Source organism: Neophocaena asiaeorientalis, unplaced genomic scaffold (genome assembly GCF_003031525.2).
Source record: "Neophocaena asiaeorientalis asiaeorientalis breed wild unplaced genomic scaffold, Neophocaena_asiaeorientalis_V1.1 scaffold87, whole genome shotgun sequence".
Taxonomy (NCBI): domain Eukaryota; kingdom Metazoa; phylum Chordata; class Mammalia; order Artiodactyla; family Phocoenidae; genus Neophocaena; species Neophocaena asiaeorientalis.
Genome location: NW_020175432.1, coordinates 3906384 through 3929762, shown reverse-complemented (window position 1 = coordinate 3929762; position 23379 = coordinate 3906384). Strand labels below are relative to the sequence as shown.

Here is a 23379-nt window from a genome sequence, read left to right as displayed (position 1 = left end):
ACTGAGGGCAAGGATGTGCACAGCTAGTGGGAGGGCTGCCAGGTTAGAAGTGGAGGAGGATACATGAACTGAACGGGGGTGGGAGTGAGTGAAGTCCTGAGAGCTCCCCAGGTGACTGTGTCTGATTCAGGGTCTTTGTGAGTTTGGGTGAGGCAGGGAGTGTTTGTAGTTGCTGTGTAAGGAGGGATACTGGTCATTGGTAACCCTGCGGCATCCCATTTATTATTTTGATAAGTCTGGATGAAGTAACAGCTCTATCTCAGAGCTTCTATTTCTTTACCCATAAATTGAGAATATATATCATTATCTTTATGGCTATGTAGGCCCACCACCCTTTATCCTGTCCTTGAGTAGAGCAGGGCTTCTCTGGCTTGTTGCACAACAGTGCGTGTGAGTGAGTGTGTGAGGGAATGTGAGATTGGGCCATGTGCACTGCACACATATCGTTAGTGTGAGACTGTTTCCTGATCTGCGAATGTCAGATGGGCTTTAATCCTCATGGGTCCTCTCTTCTCTAGCTATGTCCAACCAGGAGCCTGCCTATGTCCATGAGTCAGAAATTCCTCTTTCTTCAAAAGACCATTCCTGTCCCCAGGATGTGGAGCTGTTTGCATACAATGGCCTGGAGCCTCATACATCAACCAGTGTTGGTTCCCAGGTACACCAAGATCTCAAGGCCCCTGAGGGTGGAGGAGGCACTTCCCTAGAATGCCCACAACATCACATGTTAGGAGTCTTTTAGATCTTTATCCAGGCTGATCAATGCATGATCAGGGTGCAAGAGGAAGAGCGGGAGAAGTTGGTGAGGCTGTCCTGGTATCGGGGATGTTAGGGGAAATGACTTATATAACAGGTGTTTCTCTCATAGTATAGCTCAAAGCTCTCAGGCCAGGTTTGGAGTGGAAGTAGGTTTGATCCCGTGTCAGAGTTGCGTTTGAAGCAATGAGATTATCTCATGAGATTTCTCATTGGAAGAGAAGACATCTGAGGAGTGACTTCTAGAGTAAATGTTTAGACCCCAGATGCCCGTATTGAAAATCCTGTGTTTAGAGTCTCTCCTGTGTAATCTTTAGCCTCAGCCATCTTTGAACACATACAGGCTGGGTTCTCACCGACCCCAAATTTGTGTGGTGTTTCAGAAATCAGTGACTTTCCAGGATGTTGCCGTGGACTTCACTGAGAAGGAGTGGCCCTTGCTGGATTCTTCTCAGAGAAAACTGTACAAAGATGTGATGCTGGAGAACTATAGCAACCTTGCCTCAGTGGGTAAGGCTGGCAACATTTCTTCATTTATTCGTTCATGAATGAAATATTTTTGTTGTAAGTACTTGCTGTGACCCAGGAACTGTGGGGATTCAGAACACAGTTATGAACAAGCCGACCTGGTGCCTGCCTTGATGGTACCTTGGCTGTTGAGACCTGTCCATTGCATTGCCCTTGGAGGTTGTCAAGTGTGTCTGAGCTTGGGCATAGCTTTCTGAGTTAAGACGTCCTCAACCCTGGCAGTCCAGTGGTTAGAACTCTGAGCTTTCACTGCCAAGGGCACGGGTTCAACCCCTGGTCAGAGAAGTAAGATCCTACAAGCCATGCGCCACGGCCAAAAAGAAAAAAAAAATCCTCATTCTTTTGAAGGGCAAAATGTGTGGGTATTTGTGGTTTTGTGTTTTATGAAAGCCTTTCACTGTGTTCCTTAGAAATGTGGCACCATCATTTTGCTGCTCCTAAGTCAGACTTGTCCATCTTCAGAGCACTGAAGACCAAAACACTGACCCCAGACTAATGGAAGGGGTTGTCCTCTGCACGATCCTCCCTCAACATGTGTCTTTCCCCGTGAGTAGGGTGTCAGGTGAGCAAACCCAGCCTCATCTCCCACTTGGAGCAAGAAGAGGAGCTGGGGACAGAGGAGCAGGAACTTCACCAAGGCCCTTGTCCCGGTAAGCACTAGGCAGACACAAGTGCTTTTGAGAATCTGCTCTCTCCAGTGATTGGGATGACAGAGATCCATGAGGAAACGTCACCCAGGGAAATCTGAAAATGCTCTTTCTCTTTCACTGTCCCTCCATCCTCTCACAATTCTTTTGGTCTCCATGTCCCTTCTTTAAATTCGACATGTGTCCAAATGGGTTCTTTGTCCCATTCTTTCCTACTCAACATTCCTGATCTCACTCTTAATGTCTTTATTGATGTCATTCTTTGAAGAGGTGCTTCTTAGTGAGTCAGGTTAAATTTCTACCCTCGTCATTGCCAAATATCTCACATAACCAGATTTTTCAGTCATTTTTACTCATGTGTGTTCTCCCCTTTCATATTCCCTTTCCTTCTTTAGGGTTAATATTTGCAAAGAAAGCCACCTCTGTTTTTGTCACCATCATCCCACCATTTTCTTTCTCTAGCAAGTTAATATTTTCCCAATTTGTTTCAGATTGGGAGACTCCATCTAAAACCAAATGGTCAATTCTTATGGAAGATATTTTTGGGAAGGAAACATCTCATGGTGTGACAATGGTAAGATTTCCTTGGGATAATTCTGGATCTTCCATATTGAGAGAGGACAGGGGCAGCCTGAGTTAGAAAAGCAGCTCAAAACCAGGCAGGTCCCCAAGAGGAAACAGTGTCAGAGACACTGAATATTACCGATTTGGGGAAAGCCCTAAAACCTGACCCCAAACCTCTTCACTTAAAGTTCCAGTGAGTAAATATTTCTATAACTGTGGCTCAGATGTTGAGTGTTGGGCCTTAATTGAGTTTTAAACAGTTAACAAAGTATATGCAAAAAGCTTTGGGAAAGTTACACACATGGAGCCTCAGAGCATAGCATTCACTTGTTTTCTTTGATGGAGTCCAAATGAGGCAGGAGCAGTACTTTTGCACTGCAAATTATGACATCATTAGTCATAATGATGCGCTTCTATTTATGCCAGTTTATGTAGAGATAGTCTTAGGAATTTAATGAATATGGGAAATGCCTGAGTCAACCCTCCCTCTTCATCAACAGGAAAGCAGTCGGCTTGGAGAGAAATCCAGTGAATATGCTAACCTGTTTGACGTCTTCAGCATGGGTGCTCATCTTACTCAGCAAATGGGAAGGCACACTAGCAAGAGGCCTTATCACCGCCGGGACTGTGGGGTGACTTTCAAGAACAGATCCCATGTAACCCAACATGTGAACATTTACAATGGGAGGAAAATGCATGAATGTCATCAGTGCCAAAAAGCCTTCACCACGAGTGCTTCCCTTACACGACACAGGAGAATACATACTGGGGAGAAACCCTATGAGTGCAATGCCTGTGGGAAAGCTTTCAATGACCCCTCAGCTCTTAGGAGTCATGCAAGAACTCACCTCACAGAGAAGCCCTTTGACTGCAGTCAGTGTGGAAATGCATTCCGAACCCTCTCCTCACTGAAGATACACATGAGAGTTCACACTGGGGAGAGACCTTACAAGTGTGATGAATGTGGGAAGGCATATGGCAGGAGCTGCCATCTCATTGCACACAGAAGAACACACACTGGAGAGAGACCCTACGAATGTCACGACTGTGGGAAAGCTTTCCAGCATCCCTCACATCTCAAAGAGCACGTCAGGAACCACACTGGAGAGAAACCCTACGAATGCACACAGTGTGGAAAAGCCTTCCGATGGAAGTCCAACTTTAACTTGCACAAGAAGAACCACATGGTAGAGAAAACATACGAGTGTAAAGAGTGTGGGAAATCCTTTGGGGACCTCCTCTCACGGAGAAAACACATGAGAATTCACATTGTAAAGAAACCTGTTGAATGTAGACAGTGTGGAAAAGCCTTCAGAAACCAGTCCATCCTTAAGACACACATGAATTCCCACACTGGAGAGAAACCGTATGGGTGCGATCTCTGTGGGAAAGCCTTCAGTGCAAGCTCCAACCTAACTGCGCACAGAAAAATACACACTCAAGAGAGGCGCTACGAGTGTGCCACCTGCGGTAAGGTCTTTGGTGATTATTTATCGCGGAGGAGGCACATGAGCATTCATCTCGTAAAGAAGCATGTCGAATGCAGACAGTGTGGGAGAGCCTTCAGAAACCAGTCGACCCTTAAGACACACATGAGGAGTCACACAGGAGAGAAGCCTTACGAGTGTGATCACTGTGGGAAAGCCTTTAGCATCTGCTCGAACCTTAATGTGCACCGGAGGATACACACTGGGGAGAAGCCCTACGAGTGCCTGGTCTGCGGGAAAGCCTTCAGTGATCACTCGTCCCTCAGGAGTCACGTGAAGACGCACCGGGGAGAGAAGCTCTTCACATCATCAGTGTGGAAAAGGCTCCAGTGACACATCTCTTTAAAGAGAAACATGAGAGCTCAGACCTGGCAGGTGTAAGGAAGGCAGGAAGCCTTGATGAACTCATCTCACTGGGCACAAAAGAATATGTGTTAACTTGGGGGAAATCCAATTTGTGTAATAACTGTGGAAAGACTATCTCACTTTGGAGATAGTGTAAGAACTCAAGATAGTTGAGAAAACATGTGTTTGTGGTGTGAAGAAGCCGTCAGTGTATGTTTAGCTCTCAACAAATGAGAACTTAGGGGGAGAAACCCTAGTCTGATATTTAATGTCAAAATGACTTTAGCATCACCTTGTACCTCCTTGGCACAAGAGTAAGTAAACCAGGGAGGATCTCTGTAAATTCCAAGACTGGACAGACCTTTCCTGGTCTCACTGTATTCCTCATGAGAGAAATCACACTGAAGAGAAAAACCTATGAAATAAGGAACATGGGAAAGTCGGTAACGGGTGGGCAAACTATGGCCAGCTGTCTTTTTATACAGCTGGCAAGCTGAGAGTATTTGTTGCATTTTTAAGAAGAAAAATATGTGCCAGAGACCATGTGTGTGCGACAAAGTCTAAAATACTGTCTGTCCCTTTACAGAAAAAAATTGCGAGTCCTTGGTCTACAGCAGTGGTTCTCAACTGGGGATAACTTTGCTCCCCGGGAGACACTTGGCAATGTCTGGAGACATTTTTGGTTGTCAAAGCTGGGGAGGTGCCACTGGCATGTTTTGGGAAACATCAGGGATGCTGTTAAATATCCTGCAGTGGACAGGAGGCTTCCCCCAAGAGAGAGAAATTATGTGCCCCAAAATGTCAGTATTGTTGAGGTTGAGAAACCTTAGCCAACAATCCCTCCATTTTTTATGAAACGTGGGTACTCACAGTAGGAGAAATTTCTATTTAAAACTTCAAAATTATAATCAGTGTAATTCTTTCAGGAAACACATGAGAACCCACACTGCAGACAATCCCTATGTGGAGATAATTTCATCCACAGCCCTGTCATTTGTGCATATGAGAATTCACTCCTCAGTGGGATTTCTTAGTAAATGTGGAATTGCACTTATCAGTCTTTCATCATGAAAGTGGACCCCAGCTCATGAATTTTTAAGTCTTTAATTTTAAGATTATGCTCTTCCAAATAACCCTCATGCCTCATCACAGAAGGTTTGTATATAGTATTTTTACTAGAATTTCTTTCTCGATATGTGTTCATTTCCTTTTGGACAACTTACTTGACTGATGGAATTTTTTAGAATAGTGTTACATGCTGTGTAACATGTGGGTATTTTTAGTACCTGTTTGTTACAAGTATCTAATTCAAATGCAGTTGTGATCAGAGCAGGATGTCTTCATCAGATTGATCCTTTGGAATGTTTTTGGCCTCCCATCCAGCCAAGAGTAACATATAGTTGCTCCTTCAGTATCTCATATTCTTTTATATCAAGAAAGTCCAAGTTTTGTCTGATTAGTAAGGTGTGCTATTTTTAAAAATCTCTTACAGGTTTTCCTGCAGCTAGTACAGTCCATGTCCACAGGCTGGCCATTGACAAATAAGCAGATATCACTGTATGGGCTGTAAAAAAGCTTTTGAAAAAGAGTCATTCTTGTCTAGATTCTTCTCTACATTTTTTTTCCTTGCTCTTCTCATTACTTCTCACCTTGAAAAGAGATTCAGTATCTTGTGTTAAAGGTGCATCTTATGACCGTGAGGATGCAAGCCACAGGCTGAAGGGGGAGATAACCGCAGAAAAATCACAATGATCCTGGCTTCCCCCGTGGCTTCTTTGAGTGTCTGCAGTAGTCCTGGATTTGTTGTTTCCAGACTTCCTATTACATGAGAAAAAAGAAAACTGGTTATTGGTTTAAGCTACTTTGGATATTTGATTGTTTAATCTATTTAATAATTGTTTTATTGGTGGCAGGAGGGTTCCGCTGTACCCAGCTGGATGCTATCTAACCCATACATCTGGTCATTAGTGAGGTTGGAGAGCTGCTACATGTGTGGGTATAATCTACTTATACTTTTAATTGGTGGATATGGGTTTTAAAAATCCTTAAACCATGTTTTTAAATTGTATTTCAAATCCCTGATGTACTTAAACATTACTTCTTGACTTGTGTTGAAATAAGTGTATTAGTTTTCACAAAAGCTCTAAGAAGTAGGTACCACCAGTAACTCCTTTTTGCATATGGGCAGTCTGAGGCAAGGAAGTTTAAGGGTGCTTGTGTGAGGTCAGCTCATTAACAAGTAGTAGTGTCTGTGTTTTGAGTCCATACTCTCTTATGTCAGGCCCTGTTTGGTGCCCTGAATCTATAGCAGTGAGTCAGGATTTTTGCCTTCATGGTGATCACATTCTACTTGGGATTAAGGCACGTGATAAACAAATGAGTAAATATATTGTATATCAGATGGTGGTCAGTTCAGTGCTGGGAAATTTAAGCATGGTGATGATGAGAGGGATGCGGGGGTTCAGTGGAACTATTGGATGGATAGTGAAAGCCTTTCGTTTAAGGGGACATTTGAGTAGAGATGTAAATTCACTGCCAGTGTGCACCATGTTGTAATGTGGGGAAGAGCACCCTCGGCAGTTCAAAGGTCATGAAAAAGAATTTTGCTTGGGGCAGAGGGGCCAGTGTGACTGGAGTCAGGCAAGCTTGGGAGTTGCAGAAGGTGTTGAGGTCAGAGCTGGATTGAGGTCCTGTTCACTGCAGCATCTTGTGGGTTAACTGGAAGGACTTTGCCTTTCTTTCTCAGTGTGGAAAGTCAGTGGAGGATTTTGGACGGAGAAGTGACATCCATTCAATTTCTGTTTTTAGAGGAACATAGTGGCTTATGGGTTGATAGGCTAAATAGAGGGACAAGATGCAAACAGAAACCTGTTAGAAGGTCATTGCAAAGTTCAAGTTAAATGTAACAGGGTCCAGATTATTAGTAGTAGGGGTGTTTTGAGAGTCATGTTGAATGTGGCTGTAGTTTCTTTTGTATTTTCATCCCACAATTCATTTAACTAGTGCTGATGTACAGTTAGTTGCTGGACTATTTCCACTTTTCCCAGTTAGGAACAATGCTGCTTTAAGAAATTGTGTACATGCCTTCTGGAGTGTTGCTGAGTTATTCCAGGAGTGTGAAATTGCTGGGTTGTAAAGTCTGTGCGTGTTCATTTTATCTTAATGCCACAGTTGTTTCTGCAGTGTTTGTGTAATGATACCTGTGGTAACATTTAAAACAGGTTTTACTGAAATGCAGAAAAGTGCTTAACTCATACAGCTAAATTATCACATGAACACATCCGTGTAAACAGGCAAGAAAAATGTTTTACTCTCATTTCTGATAACCCCTTCTCGGTTTGTCCACATAACAAACCTTTCCTTACCCCTCACAAGTGACTAATATTCTAACTCTGACAACATGGCTTGGATTTTTGTTTTTGAACCCTATGCAAATGGAGCCACACAGTATACGTTCTTTAGTGTCTGTCTTAATTTGCCCAGTATTTTTGTGAGGACCTCTAGATAGTAATACATTTTATTGGGTTCCATTGTTTGAATATTCCATTTATTTAAGCAGTTTGTGTTGATGGACATTTGTCTTTTCAGCTTGGGGCTATTGTAAATAATGCTGCTGTGAGCATATTTTAGTATTTCTGATAGTGCATAAGTGCATATATTTCTCTTGGGTGTATATACCCTGGACTGAAATCACTGGATCACATGGGATGCATATTTCATAGATGCTGCCAATTTTCCAAAGTGGTTGTACAAATTTGTTTTTCAACAGGCTATTTTATGGGGTTGGATCAGATGATACTAAAGTTGCCTGCCTTTTTCTTACTGATTTATATATTCCAGATGTGGGCCCTATGGCTGGATACGTTTTGCAAGTAATTTTTCCCACTCTGGCTTGTCTCTTCAGTGTTTTAATTGGTGTCTTCTGATGAAATGAGTTCTTAATTTTAATGTCACCTAATTTTTTTTTTTTTGGCAACACAGGACTGAAAAGCCATTTTATTTCCACAGTTGCATTCTTAGGATTAATAAAATTATTTTTGGAATTGATCTTGGAGGTAGGGGACCATAATATTAATAATACCTCACCATTTCCCACACAGACACAAAGCAAACGCACAACACAACACCAGACATACCAAATGTCATCTAATCTTTATGGGCATCATTCTTCTGTTCCTGTGTAAGAAGCATTTACCTACCCTGAAGGCAAGAAGATGTTTCACATTTTTTTCTATAGGTTTTATTGTTTTAGTATACACATTTAGATCTACCCCTTGGAATTGATTTTTTGTGTTATTGTGTGAGGGAGGATTAAGTTTTTTTTCTTTTCCATATTAACCCAGCATCATTTATTTTAAAAGTACATCTTTACCCTAGGGATTTTTCACCTTTGTCATATACTGAATTCCATATGTGTTGGGTCTAATTTTGGACTTTATTCTATTCTATTGGTCTGTTTGTTCACACACCATGCCGCAGTGTTTAAATTATAAATCAGAGGCTTTATAATAAGTTTCAATGTCTGGATGGACTAGTTCCCCCCTCATGGTTTTTCTTTTTAAGTGTTTTTCTAGGTATTCTTGTATGCATGTGTGTGTGGGGGGAGGGAGGTATATGTACTTGTCTATTATCTTGTCCAACTCCATAAAATTAGCTTGTTGGTATTTTTATTGGCTTTGCTTTGAATTTATAACTTATAAATTAACTTGGGGGAATAAATATCTCTATAATGTTGTCATCTTATCCAAGAACAGGGGATGTCTTCCGATTAGTTCAAGTCTACTTTAGTGTATGTCAGGAATGTTTAAGAATTTGCTTTGTAAAAGTTTTCTACATTCTTGTTAGGTTTTCCCTAAGTATTTAATATTACATTGTAAATTAAATTTTCTCTACCATTATGTCTTCTCTTCACAGTTTCTGTATATGAGAGCTATTAATTTTGTATCTTGATTTTATAATTTGATACTTCACTGAATTATTTCATTTTTTGAGTTCATTTTATTATTTATTTTCTGGGATTTTCCAGGTATACTACCATATCATCTGCAAACTGAGTGAGCTTTGCTTGTTTATCAGCTCTTATGCCTCTTATTGTTTTTGATTGTCTGATTGCATTGGCTAGTACCTCTAGTATGATAATAGAGGGCATTTTTGCCTTGTTCTAGAGGTAATGCCCCTATTGTTTTTCCATTCATTAAGATAAATGTTCTTTAGAACTAAGGTGTACAGTTGACCCTTGAACAACGTGGGGGTTAGGGACACCGACCCTCCACACAGAAAATCCATGTATAACTTTACTGTTTGCCCTCCATATCCATGGTTCCACATCCAAGGATTCAGTTGCAGATTGTATAGTATTGTAGTACATAATTTTTGAAAAAAAAAAAAATCCATGTGTAAGTGGACCCATGCAGTTCAAACCTATGTTGTTCAGGGGTCAACTGTGTATTTTATCATATTGACAAGGTATCCTGTGTTCTTGAATGTTTCACTATGAATGGGATTGTATTTTGTGCAAGTTTTTCTGAAGATCAATGAGGAGGATTGTGATTATCTTCCTCTGATTTATCAATATAGTATATGATCTTAATAAATTTCTCAATACTCAACAGGTTTTGTATCCCTAGAATGGATTTTATTGGCCATGGTATATTATTTTCTTAATGTGTTGTTGGATTCTGTTTGCTAGTATTTTGTTTAGAGTTTTGCATTGGTATTCATGAATAATTGATGTGTGGTTTCTTAGTACTGTCTGTCTGGTTTGGGTATTAGTATTATGGCTGCTTCATGAGAGGAATTAGGAATTTTTGCCTCCTTTTCAATGCTCTGGAATAATTTGTACAGCATTAAGACTCTGTGGTTTTTAGAAGATTTGGTAGAATTCTTTGTGGAACCATCAGAGTGGAGTGCTTTTTAGTGGTTTGTTTTCTTAGGAACTTTTATTTCTTTAATGGAAATTAGTCTGTCTTAAGCTTTCTAACCTGAATGGAGTCAGCACTGGTAATCTGTATTTTCCTAGGAAATTGTTCATTTCATCTAACATAGAGGTCAGCAAAGTGGTTATATGATTTTAAAAATATTTTTTGATTCAATGGTCATCACCTCTTATTTTTTGTATATTTGCTTTCTCATTTTGTGCATCAAATAAGCTAGTGGTTTATTTGTTTTTTTGAAAAAAATGGAATTAATTTCTTCTTCTTATTTATTTATTTAGGCTGTACCGGGTCTTAGTTGCAGCATGCAGGATCTTTAGTTGTGACATGCGGACTTCTTAGTTGCGGCATGCAGGTGAGATCTTAGTTCCCTGACCAGGGATCGAACCTGGGCCCCCTGCATTGGGAGCGTGGAATCTTACCCACTGGACCACCAGGGAAGTCTCTTCCTCATTAATTTCTGCTTTTATTTCCACTACTTCCTTATGCTTTCTTTTCGTTTATTTTTCTTTTTCTAGGTTTTTTTTTCTTAACTAGTAATTAATTTATTCTTAATCTTTCATTTCATTCACAAGGGTTTTGTGCAGTGAATTTTCCTCTGCTCACTGATTTGAATGCATCCCATAGATTCTAATATGTAGTTTTGATTATCATCATTTCTTTACAGTTTTGTAATTTCAGTTTGTATTTTTACTTTCACTTAGGAGTTAATAAGGTTTTTAAATATCCAGGTACAGGGCTTCCCTGGTGGCGCAGTGGTTGAGAGTCTGCCTGCCGATGCAGGGGACACGGGTTCGTGCCCCGGTCCGGGAGGATCCCACGTGCCGCGGAGCGACTGGGCCCGTGAACCGTGGCCGCTGAGCCTGCGTGTCCAGAGCCTGTGCTCCGCAACGGGAGAGGCCACAGCAGTGAGAGGCCCGCGTACCAAAAAAAAAAAAAAAAAAAAGTATCCAGGTACAAGAGCCCTTCTTCTTTTTGTTAGTAAAGTCTAGGTTTATTTTATGTTGATTATTCTGCAATTTGAATATAATATGCCTAGATCTAGGCTTTTTTTTGTCCTTTTTTCTATTGATCCCGTTTGTATTGATGATCTCTTAGTTTCCTGTATCTGTGGTGGTTTGCTATCTGTCATTAATTTTGGAAAATTCTCATCCGTTATTACTTCAAATATTCTGTTCTTTTCTCTCATTCTTCTTCTGGTATTTCCATTATATGCATTTACACCTTTTGTAAATTGTCCTGCAGTTCTTGGATATTGTTTTTCTTTTCATATTTTTCTTTGCATTTCAGTTTTGAAAGTTTCACTGCTGTATCTTCAAGCTCACTGATCATTCTTTCTTCAGCCACATCCAGTCTATTGAGCCCATCCTTTGATAGCATTCTTCATTTCTGATATAGTGTTTTTTATTTTTAGCATTTCCTTTGATTCTTTTTTTTTTTAATTTAAATTTTAATTTATTTATTTTTGGCTGCATTGGGTCTTCGTTGCTGTGCGCGGGCTTTCTCTAGTTACGGCGAGCGGGGGCTACTCTTCGTTGCGGTGCACGGGCTTCTCATTGCGGTGGCTTCTCTTGCTGCGGAGCACGGGCTCTAGGTGCGCGGGCTTCAGTAGTTGTGGCACGCAGGCTCAGTAGTTGCACAGGCTCTAGAGTGCAGGCTCAGTAGTTGTGGAGCATGGGCTTAGCTGTTCCACGGCATGTGGGATCTTCCCGGACCAGGGCTTGCACCCATGTCCCCTGCATTGGCAGGCAGATTCTTAACCACTGAGCCACCAGGGAACTCCTTGATTCTTTCTTAAAGTTTCTATTTCTCTGCTTACATTACCCATTTGTTCTTACATATTCCCTTTATCCATTAGAACCCTTACCATATTAACCACAGTTAATTAAAATTCCCAGTCTGGTAATTCCAAAATCTCTGCCATAACTGAGTCTGGTTCTGATGCTTGCTTTCTTATTTTAGACTGTTTCTTTTCTTTTTTCCTTGCCTTTTACTACGGCTTGCAGTTTTTTTGTTGAAATCTTGACATGATGTGTTGGGTAAAGTGAACCGCAGTAGATAGTCCTTTAATGTGCTTAATATTTTTCTAGCTAGAAGATAGCCTATGTTTGCTGGTTGCTGTAGCTATTGTGTCAGAGGCTAAAGTATCCTCCAGTGTCCTTATTTTTATCTTCCTTGTCCTTGGGTTCTTCTAGAGACTCTTTCTTAAATTTTTATTTATTTACTTATTTTTGCAGCCTCTGAAATTTATTTGGGTTTGTTTAATTTTAATTTTTATCTTTTGGCCATGCTGTGCAGCTTATGGGATCTCAGTTCCCCAACCAGGGATTGAACCCCGGGCTGCAGGAGTGAAAGCCTGGAATCCTAACCACTAGGCCACCAGGGAACTCCCTAGAGACTCTTTAAATAGGAGCTTAAGACTAGCAATTCTTTAAACTGTAGTCCTTTGTTCTACACGAGCCCAGGAAAATCCTTTCCCTTCAGTTTAAGCTACGTGCGTTCCTTTATATTTGTCTTTAGCCCACTGCTACTTTTATGAATTCAGAATAAAAGCTGATTTTTTAAAAAAGTACTCAGTTACGCTTTGAGAATCTAAGTAGATAAATAAATCTGCTTCCTAAAGACAAGTTCCAGCCTCAGGCCTTTGACAATTCTTCTGACTTAATATTTGTGATAACTAAAAAAGTTTCTCTACCTTACCCAAGAAGAAGGCAGATTTGAATATTGTAACATAGATTAACTGCCGTCTTCTACACACCACTGTAAGTTAGTCGTTCACCTGAGAAGACACAGGTGAAATAAGTCAACTTATCAGCTGGAAACTGGGACCATTTATTGAGTGCTGTCTGTTCAGCCTCACTTCATCTCTCAACTGCAGTACCTTTCATGCTGGCACTACCTGATCAGTTGGGCTTATAGTGCATTATGTCAGGGGGGCAGGTCACAGGGCTTCCATCTTCCGTTTGTCTTCCTGAAGTCCCTGCACCCTGTCCACTTGCAGTGCTCCATGCAGGTCTTTGGGTGCTTGGTGGGGGGCAGTTGCACATCTGTGAGTGAAGGTGGTGAGTGTTCTGCAGATCAGAAGTTTTCCTCAGCTCATTAGTGAAGAAATAGCAATTATTGACTGGCTCTTGCCTACATTTGAAAAAAAAAATGTACCCTAGAGGCCAAGCCCAAGGGGAGAAGAGCACTTTCTCTCAGCATTGAGTAAAATATGACTCTTTCTTTAATTAGGAGCCCTGGGAATCCAACACAGCTACTCCCTCAACCCAGTTCCTCCATCATGTCAAGTAACAGGGCAGAAGGAAACTGAATTCCCATCGCCACCTAAGTGGCTCAGAGCTCTTGCATCTCGTTGCACTGTTCTGCCAGTTCTTGGGACAGACGTGATACCTTACACAGTCTCTCTGGAGAGGACTTGTAATTATACTCCTACCCGGTCTTCTTGTCTCACTGTGGCTTTCAGTTGTTGGGGCCTCTCCAGCAGGAAGCAGCTCTGTCTTATGTAATGTTTGGGTAACTCCACTCCACTCAGGAGTTTTTCCTCTCTAGGCAACCAGTGAATATCAGTTAAGTGCCTTACACTGGACTAGGCTTTGGGAAGAAAGGCATGGTATTGTCCTTGAAGGAGTAAAGGTCTAGGAGGAGAGACAGATATAAACAACAAATGAGATAGTTAGTATGGCCTGGTAATCCATTAACGAGGCCCTGAGGAGGGATGCTGAACTTTGGGAGTTCAAGGAAAGCCATATTGAAGAGATAGATGATGCAAGCTACGTGTAGAAGGCTTATTTATAGTGTTCAGGATCAGATTTGAATCAGCATGTCAATCTGAGTGCAAAGGCACAGAAAAACACATATAACACTCTCTGACATGTAAAAGGACAATCTTTGAAGTAGGAGATAAAGCTGAAGAGATAACATGGGACATTACATAACACTCACACACGTACATCAGGAATTTATCACTCTCAATTTAAATGTTAGTTGAAGTTGATGGAAATCCATTGGCATTTGATGCGATTTGCTGCGTAGGAAGAAAGGTAGCCTGTGCGTGCTCCTTAGTAGAATGGAATGGAGGGGGCCTGTTCATATTTGCTGCATAATAAACTACCTCAAACACCGTGGTTTAAAACAACCACCATTTACTTCGTTTACAATGCTGTTGCTTGACAATTTGGGCTGTTCTTAGCTGGGCTTACCATGTGCTTGCAGTTGGCTGCTGGTTTGGTTACTTGCCCTTCACTCCGGTCTCATCCCCCAGTAGTCTAGATGGGGCCCGTACACATGATGCCAGAGGGTTCCAGAAGAGCGCAAGCTCCACTCTGCAGGGTGCTTTTCAAGCCCCTGCATGTGTCATGTTGGCCTGCACCCCATTGCCCAGTGCAGTCACATGAGTCAGCCCAGTGTGGAAGGGTCCTCAGAATTACACAGAAGGGACAGGAAAGGGAAGAAATGGTACCTATTTTTACAGTTGCCACAAGGCCAGTGTTTATATTGCAAGAATTTCAGATGAGGGAGAATAGCTTTATATAGATACAATTGACATAAAAGAAGCTGCACATTTTTAACATATACAATTTGATAAGTTTTGACCTATATGTACACTTGTGAAACCATTGTCACAGTCAAGGTGGTGATCCCCCAAAAGTTTCCTCATGTCCCTTTGTAATCCTTCCCCATCATTACCCAGGCAACCAATGAACAGATAAGATTCTTGTTCTCTGGCACTTCGGTCACTAAGATTTGTTCATCTGTTTGTTCAACAAATGTCCGTTGATGGTCTGTTCCAGACCTATGGCCTCCTTCTCCATGCAAGGACTCTTCTGTCTAGAGACCAGTATTTTAGGTCCGTTCTCTTTTGGGCCTTAGGAAAACTAGGGTCTAACCCTTACTTTTTTTTTCCCTTGATTTTCCTTTCATTGATTGTTCTGAGTCGTGGTAAATCAGTGGTCCTCATTCAAGAGTGATTTTGTCCCTAAGGGATATTTGGCAATATCTGGAGGTTTTTTTTCTTTTTCTTGGCTGCACTGTGCAGTTTTCAGGATCTTAGTTCCTTGACCAGGGGTCTAGTCCTAACCACTGGACCGCCAGGGAATTCCCTATTTTTTTGCTTTTTTTTTCTTAATTTATTTTTGGCTGCGTTGGGTCTTTGTTGCTGCACGCAACTAGAGAAATCTAGTTGTGGTGAGTAGGGGCTACTCCTCGTTGTGGTGCACAGGCTTCTCATTGTGGTGGCTTCTGTTGTTGCAGAGCACAGCCTCTAGGCGTGCGGGCTTCAGTAGTTGTGGCGTGCAGGCTCAGTAGTTGTGGCACACCAGCTTAGTTGCTCCACGGCATGTGGGATATTCCCGGACCAGGGTTCGTACCCTTGTCCCCTGCATTGGCAGGCGGATTCTTAACCACTGCACCACCAGGGAAGCCCTTTTTACTTTTTTGAATGGGATGTAAGGGTGGCGGAAGGTGCTGGCATCTAGTGGATAAGGCCACAGATGCTGCTAAACATCCTACAATGCATAGGGCAGTACCCGTCCCCACCTCCAAGAATTATGTGGCCCCAAATTTTAACAGTACCGAGGTTGAAAAACCCTGTGGTAGAATAATAATTTCTATACCTGCAACTAATTGAAAGATGGAGGACAGTCAGATACTGTTCAGGCTTATTAGTATGGTCCTATGTTGGCTTCATCTTACTCCAGTGCCCCAGGTCACCAGGGCCAGAGGTCCCATAGAATGGTTGTAAGCTAAGACATTGCATTGAATAAAGTGATTTTTTTTTTTTTTCCAGTAGCAGTCTTTTTTTTTTTTTGCGGTACGCGGGCCTCTCACTGTTGTGGCCTCTCCCATCACGGAGCACAGGCTCCGGATGTGCAGGCTCAGCGGCCATGGCTCACGGGCCTAGCCGTTCCGCGGCATGTGGGATCTTCCCGGACCAGGGCACGAACCCGTGTCCCCTGCATCGGCAGGCGGACTCTCAACTACTGCGCCACCAGGGAAGCCCAGCAATCAGTTTTTATCTCACACTCAGACCTCTCCTGGAGAAGAATGCAGCTGGGCAGAGCTTTGTGGGGTGCAGGATCCTGCCAATAGATATACCTCTTTTGGGCACAAGATGGGGGCACAAATAAATAAATATTGTGTTCATGAATATGGTATCCACTGCTTTTTCAAAATGTGTACATTTGATACTTAACACTGATTTTCTGTAATCACCCCAGCAGTTATTTACAAATGAAGAATCTGAGGCTGCTTAGAGACAGAGAGTAAATGATAAAGTTAGGATTCAAACATTGGAATCTGCCTGCGTTCAAATCTTGTATTCAACAAGAGGGTTCCTCGTTCCTCAAGTCAACCCAAGACAGGTTTTAATTCTTTGCTCTCATTTCAAGAGAATCTCCCCATGGAGCTGAACCACCAGTATAAAGGATGCTCTACCCTCCCAGTTCCCTGTTGTAGGGAGTCCTTGTATGGGGCCATTTCCTGGTCCAATCCTTAGTCTCTAGATCCAGGAAGGTTCTCTCCTGGACTCTGCAGATCTGATTTCCAGCACATGGTGCTCCTGGGGCAATTCAGAGGGCTGAGCCTTGCACAGGGCCCCCTCCTACATGATGTCCTCAGTGCCCTAAGTCAGAGCTCTGGGGATTCATTCAGCCTCATCTAAATCCATAGTCTGATCAACCCTCTCTAGTCAGCTTTTCTACCTGTTCTGCTGATAATGGATCCCTTTGTACCTTCACATGGTAAACATGGACCCAGACAGCTCTCGTGGATCTTTTGATGGATAACAATTATTGAGTGCTTGGGCTTCCCTGGTGGCGCAGTGGTTGGGAGTCCGCCTGCCGATGCAGGGGTCATGGTTTCGTGCCCCAGTCCGGGAAGATCCCACATGCCGCGGAGCGGCTGGGCCCATGAGCCATGGCCGCTGGGCCTGCACGTCCGGAGCCTGTGCTCCACAACGGGAGAGGCCACAACAGTGAGAGGCCCGTGTACCGCAAAACAAACAAACAAACAAAAAACAATTACTGAGTGCTTATACCAGACACTGTTCTGGGCTCTTTTATGTGTACCATTTAATCCCCACCAAAACTCTTCAGGAAATATATTATGGGGCATAGAGGCACAGAGAAGTTAAATAACTTGCATGAGGTTGCACTTGTAGTGAATGATGGCAGTATTAACCCAGGGCCCTCTTAGCCTCTATGTTCTGCCATCCCTCAAAATATGATAAGTGCTATGGACACGAATGAATAGGAGGATGGTGGTCAGGGTGGGGCTCTCGGAAGAGCTGACAGTTTTGATCTGAAGCCCAACTTGTGAAAAGGAAACAGGTGTGTGAAGATCTGGGGAAGCATGGGCCAGCCAAGGAAGACAGCGAGTAGATTGCTTTGGACCTTTATTCCAGATCAAATGGATTGACAAAGACCAGAATTTCCCTTCTCTTAAAGTAGACACTACAATGATTTTCCTAAAGAAGTTTCTTATTAACTTTCTTATTATCCTTAGTATAGGTCAGTAGCCAACACCAAAGCAAGAATCAGTAGGTAAAATCTTATGGAGTGAGGGAGGTTGGTATGAGACGGTCCAAGTAATGGTTTTCAGACCAAGACCAGGGAAGAACATGGTCCAGTAGGCATGGAGCTAGAATAACCCGAGAGGGTTAAAAGATGAGCCAGTGTGTAAACTTTTGTTGTCACTTTTGTCCTCTCTTCTCCCCATCTGCATTCCTTGACTTGATTTCTCCTCCCATGATGCTTGTAGGAATCTATATCCTTGAAATAGTTTGTTTTCATGAGAAGTTTTGTTATTGGTTGGCCATTTTTTTAAAAACTTTTTATTGGAGTATAATTGATTTACAATGTTGTGTTGGTTTCAGGTGTACAGCAAAGTGAATTAGTTATACATATATCCACTCTTTTTTAGATTTTTTTCCTATATAGAGTTGGCCATTCTTTCTTGGTGGACAGTGAACATTCTGGTGTGCTGCTTCAAGTTTGTCTTTGGCTCAGGAATGTTTTCTTCTAGTATATCATAAAGGGTATTTCTTTTCTATGTCTTCAGGTAACATATTCAGGAACACCAGTTATCAGCACTTGGGATCTCTGTTGCCTGCCCTTAACTTCCATTATCTCACTGAGAGTACGTTCCTCTAGTGAAAAGTCTCCTCAGAGCCCCCTTCAGTTCCTCAGGCTGTAGATGAAGGGATTCAGCATGGGGGTGACTACCGTGTACATCCCCGAGGCTACTGAATCCTTTCTGGAGGGATGGGCTGTTCCAGAAGTGAGGGAGACCCCAAGGCCTGCACCATAGAACAAGGAGATGGCTGAGAGGTGAGACCCACAGGTGGAAAAGACTTGATACTTCCCACCAGTAGATGAAATGCCCATTATGGAGGAGATAAGAATAAGAGAAAAAGATCCCAGTCAGGGGAATAACAGCCAGCAGGCCAGTTACAAAATACAGCAGGATATCATTAACAAGGGCGTCAGAGAGGGTGAGCTTGAGAATCTGAGCAAGTTCACAGAAAAAGTGGGGGATTTCTGCCTCTTTGCAGAAGGACACCTTCAAAACCAAGCTTTGCAACAAAGAATATGTCAGGCAGATCAACCAAGAAAGCAAAAGCAGGAGACCACAAAGGCGAGGGTTCATGATGACCATGTAGTATAGGGGGTGACAGATGGCCACGAACCGGTCATAGGCCATCACTGTCAGTGGCAAATTATCTAGCCCAGCAAAGATCATGAAAAAATACATCTGGGTAAGGCAGCCTTCATACGTGATGCCTTTGTTCTGCGTCTGGATGTTCACTAACATCTTGGGGACTGTGGTGGTGCTGAAACAGATGTCAGTGAAGGACAGGTTGGAGGGGAAGAAGTACATGGGGGAGTAGTGGTGGGAGTCTGAGATGATGGCCAGTATGGTGAGCAGGTTCCCTATAACACAGACCAGGTACATGGACAGGAACAGCCCAAAGAGGAGGGGCTGCAGGTCCATATCTTCCGAAAGGCTCAGAAGGATGAATTTTGAAATAGCTGTTTGGTTCCCTGTTTCCATATAACTTATGGAAATTGCCTGGAAAGAGGCAAGAATAATGTTCAAACAATGACAAAAACAGGAATGTGCCATACATTTGAAACTCATTCACTTACAAAGTCTTACGTTTTATCTAGCATTTTCTAGACCAAGATCTCCTCAATAATACCCTCCCTTCCCTGCTTCGACCACTACTACCAGGAACACCTCTTTAAAAATGAATGTCCCACACCATGCAGGGGTGTCTTGCATCTTCCCTGACTCATGACTATTCCTTTGCTGTATAGTTCCTGCGAAAGTACCAGCCTCGGTAACAACTCCTTTCTGCCTTGCCATTGTGGTCTCTTCAAGTTCCAGGGAAATGTAGAGAGAAAGAGATCATTGGGAGTTGCAGAATTTAATGATGTTTTATTACCCTCATGCCATTTGCCTTGAAATAATATCTTGAAGCAGACCATTCTCTGTCTCAGGTTTGACTCGGAGAAGGATATCGTGCCAAGATTTTATAGATAATTCCTCCATTATCATATAGTAACTTCTCCATTACTCTCCCAATTTGTCCCTCTGTCGTTGTCGTAATGATCAGTGTAGCATAATACACCCCGATTCCAAAGACCAAATCAGAACTCCCACCATACATTCTAATGGTGCCCTGCGTGCTCGTGTTGCAGTTCTTTAAATTTCTTTACGTTGAGAGGACTATGCCTTTTCTGTTTTATGTTAATTTTGTAACCTAAGCACTTAGTACAGTACTTGGTATATAATAGGTGCTCTATAAATATTTGTTGAATGAATGACAGAAATTGTCAGGGTTTGTAGAGGCAATTCCCTATCATAAAATCTTTTTTTCAATTAATTAATTAATTTTTGGCTGCATTGGGTCTTCGTTTCTGCACACGGGCTTTCTCTAGTTGCAGCAAGTGGGGGCTGCTCTTCGTTGTGGTGCGTGTTCTCATTGCGGTGGCTTCTCGTTGCAGAGCACAGGCTCTAGGCACGCAGGCTTCAGTAGTTGTGGCACGTGGGCTCAGTAGCTATGGCTCGTGGGCTTAGTTGCTCCACGGCATGTGGGATCTTCCCAGACCAGGGATCGAACCATGTCCCCTGCATTGGCAAGCAGATTCTTAACCACTGCACCACCAGGGAAGTCCCTATCATAAAGTCTTTTAACCAAGAACAAAGAGACCACTTATCATGAAGCCTTTTCAATTGAAAATAAAGAGAATGAGAGCCTTCTACCTTTTATGTCCCTCCTTAAAATTAAAAAAAAAAAGTCTTAATTTCTGTTTGAATATTACGTCTCTACCACTGGAGGGAATTTCTAAACTAAGAGACAGTTATCCTCAATTTCATATACATTTAAGAAAAAGTTCCTTCCTTTGAGTTGAAATGTGTCTTTTTATAACTTACATGGTTTTAGTTCCTCTCTCTGAAGATCATTTCTCTTTGTCATTATAATATTTAGATATTTGTAGACATCTAAATGATTCTCTGCATCTCCTCATCTTCTATTTATTCCACAATTATTTGAGTGCCTACTGTATGCCAGGCAGTGGGTTAGAACTAAGTATAGAAAGGAAAGAGGCATGGGCTCTGCTTTCCTGTAGCGTTGAGTGTTATGGTAATGTTGCTGCCTTTGACTCCTCTGAGGTAATTATTCTGATTAAGACTCTTATGATCCATCCACTCAAGGAAAGTGATTAGTAGTATTACCTGGTCATACTTAAGGAATATTAACTTAGTTGAAAATTCAAGAAAGTTTGTAAAAGGAGATGAATGAGGGCAGGCAACTTTTAAAACAGTGCAATGGATATAATATCAGTGGGACAGACTGGACAGTCATGAAACAGATATTAGCCAATATGAGAATTTAGTTTGTAATATAGATATATCACAACCCATAAAAGATAAATGATATAATAAATGGTGTTTAGAAAACTAGAAAACATTTGAAAAATACCCCAAAATAAATACCTAATAGAAAAGAGAGTGGCAAAACTGAAATCAGAACACTATTAGAAATGAATACAAATAATGTATATATATGACTTCATGAAGTGTTCAAGCTTCCTAAGTAGAAGAGCAGTGAAAGGAATCACAAAGGATTAGATGAGTAGTTTAAAAAACATTCAGTAGGGACTTCCCTGGTGGTCCAGAGGTTAAGAATCCACCTTCCAATGCAGGGGACACGGGTTTGATCCCTGGTCTGGGAACTAAGATCCCGCATGCCATGGGGCAACTAAGCCTGCGTGCCACAACTAGAGGGTAGCCTGCGCACTGCAACGAAAGATCCCGAATGCTGCAATGAAGATCACACATGCTGCAACTAAGACCCGACGCAGCCAAATAAATAAATAAATACATTCAATAAATCATGTGTTTATCAATAATACCAAGTGACATGAGGTAGGGAGGATTTATAAGAAAATATAAAAGTGCAATAACAACATATTAGAAAGCTTGTAAAAACAGTAAGAAAAAAAAACAAGTAGAAAAAAATAAAAGGCTAAATACAAGTGTATAAAAGCATGAAAAAAATGCTCAAGTTCCATAAATATATCAATGAAAACCAAAGTAAAGGAACAATTAGATGCTATTTTTGTAGACTTTAGTTTTAGAGTAGTTTTAGTTTACAGAAAAATTGAGCAGAAAGTGGAGTTCCCATTTATTACTGCTCTCCCTGCTGGACCTTGGTTTTACCTATTATTAACATTTTGCATTGTTGTGATACATTTGTTATCATTAATGAACCATTATTCATACATTATTATTAACTAAAGTCCATAGTTTACTTTAGAGTTAACTCTTGCTGTTGTACTGTTTTATGGGTTTTGTCAAATACATAATATTATTTATCCACCATTATAGTATCCTACAGAGTACCCTAAAAATCCCCTGTGCTCCATGTAATCTTTCCCCTCTCCAACCACCGGCAACCACTGATCTTACTGTCTCTATAGTTTTGCCTTTTCTAGGATGGCATATGGTTTGAATCATGTAACCTTTTAAGACTGATTGCTTTTACTTACATATGCATTTACAGTTCTTCCATGTCCTTTGATGGCTTCATAGCTCACTCCCTACTATTCCTAAATAATATTTAATTGTCTGGATGTAACCACAGTTTGTTTACTGAAGAACATCTTGGTTCCTTCCAATTTTGGTCACTTATGAATAAAGCTACATAAAATTTGTATAAGTTTTTGTGTGGACATAAGTTTACAACTCACTTGGGTCAATACTAGGAACACAGCTTATGGGTAATATGGCAAGACTGTGTTTCCATTTAAAGAAATAGCAAACAAAGCAAAACAAAACCAGCACCAGATTTAATGAGACTATCAAATGTTGGTCATAATAAGTGAAATGGCATGACTGTGTTTGAAAAGACACCTTTCGGCTAAGCTATTCTAGAGATCAAGTTAGTAAGTATTTGGAACCCTGCAAATGTATATATACACTGGGAGCCCTCTATTTTAATTCTAAGAAAATAGGTTATTAGATTGGTCCCAAAAGATTTAGGTATGAGACTGTTGCAACATTACTTCTTATGTTATGGTACTTTTATTTTATTGAACAGAATGGATGAATGAATGATTTTCTTTTTGGCCATGCCGTGTGGCATGTGGGATCTTAGTTCCCCAACCAGGAATCGAACCCATGCCCCCTGCATTGGGAGTGTGGAGTCTTAACCACTAGACCACCAGGGACATCCATTATGGTATTTTAGAATGTACTGTGGAGTATTGCTGTTACCGTACAGGCATACCCTTCACTTTACTGTGCTTCACAGATACTGCATTTTTTACGAATTGTTAACCTAGTCTATGGATGCCGTATTACCAACAACATTTGCTCACTTCATGTCTCTGTTACATTTTGATAATTCTCACAATGTCTCAAACTTTTTCTTTATTATACTTGTTATATTATACTTTACTTATGTTATACTTGTTTATTATCAGTGATCTTTGATGTTACTACTATTACTCACTGAAGGCTCCGATGACGGTTAGCATTTTTTAGCAATAAAGTATTTTTTTTTTAATAAAGTATTTTTTAATTAAGGTTATACACACTGTTATTTTAGAC

General features: G+C 41.4%; 2 protein-coding genes across 2 annotated transcripts in view; one reads left to right on the top strand and one right to left on the bottom strand.

Moving 5' to 3' along the window:
- The window catches only part of LOC112414687 (zinc finger protein 317-like), a 95415-nt gene that overhangs the window by 19073 nt on the left and 52963 nt on the right, over window positions 1–23379 (top strand). Inside the window, exons 3-9 of the mRNA XM_024767259.1 lie at window positions 519–658; window positions 1140–1266; window positions 1839–1934; window positions 2423–2505; window positions 2996–3893; window positions 4056–4250; window positions 18995–19020. Coding sequence (XP_024623027.1) covers window positions 519–658; window positions 1140–1266; window positions 1839–1934; window positions 2423–2505; window positions 2996–3893; window positions 4056–4250; window positions 18995–19020 — 1565 coding nt within the window. The remainder of the gene's footprint in view (window positions 1–518; window positions 659–1139; window positions 1267–1838; window positions 1935–2422; window positions 2506–2995; window positions 3894–4055; window positions 4251–18994; window positions 19021–23379) is intronic.
- Window positions 17246–20230, bottom strand: LOC112414688 (olfactory receptor 7D2-like). Its single transcript, XM_024767265.1, is given in 2 exon segments — window positions 17246–18657; window positions 18659–20230. Coding segments are annotated over 2 exon segments (963 nt in total). The 5' UTR covers window positions 19399–20230; the 3' UTR covers window positions 17246–18434.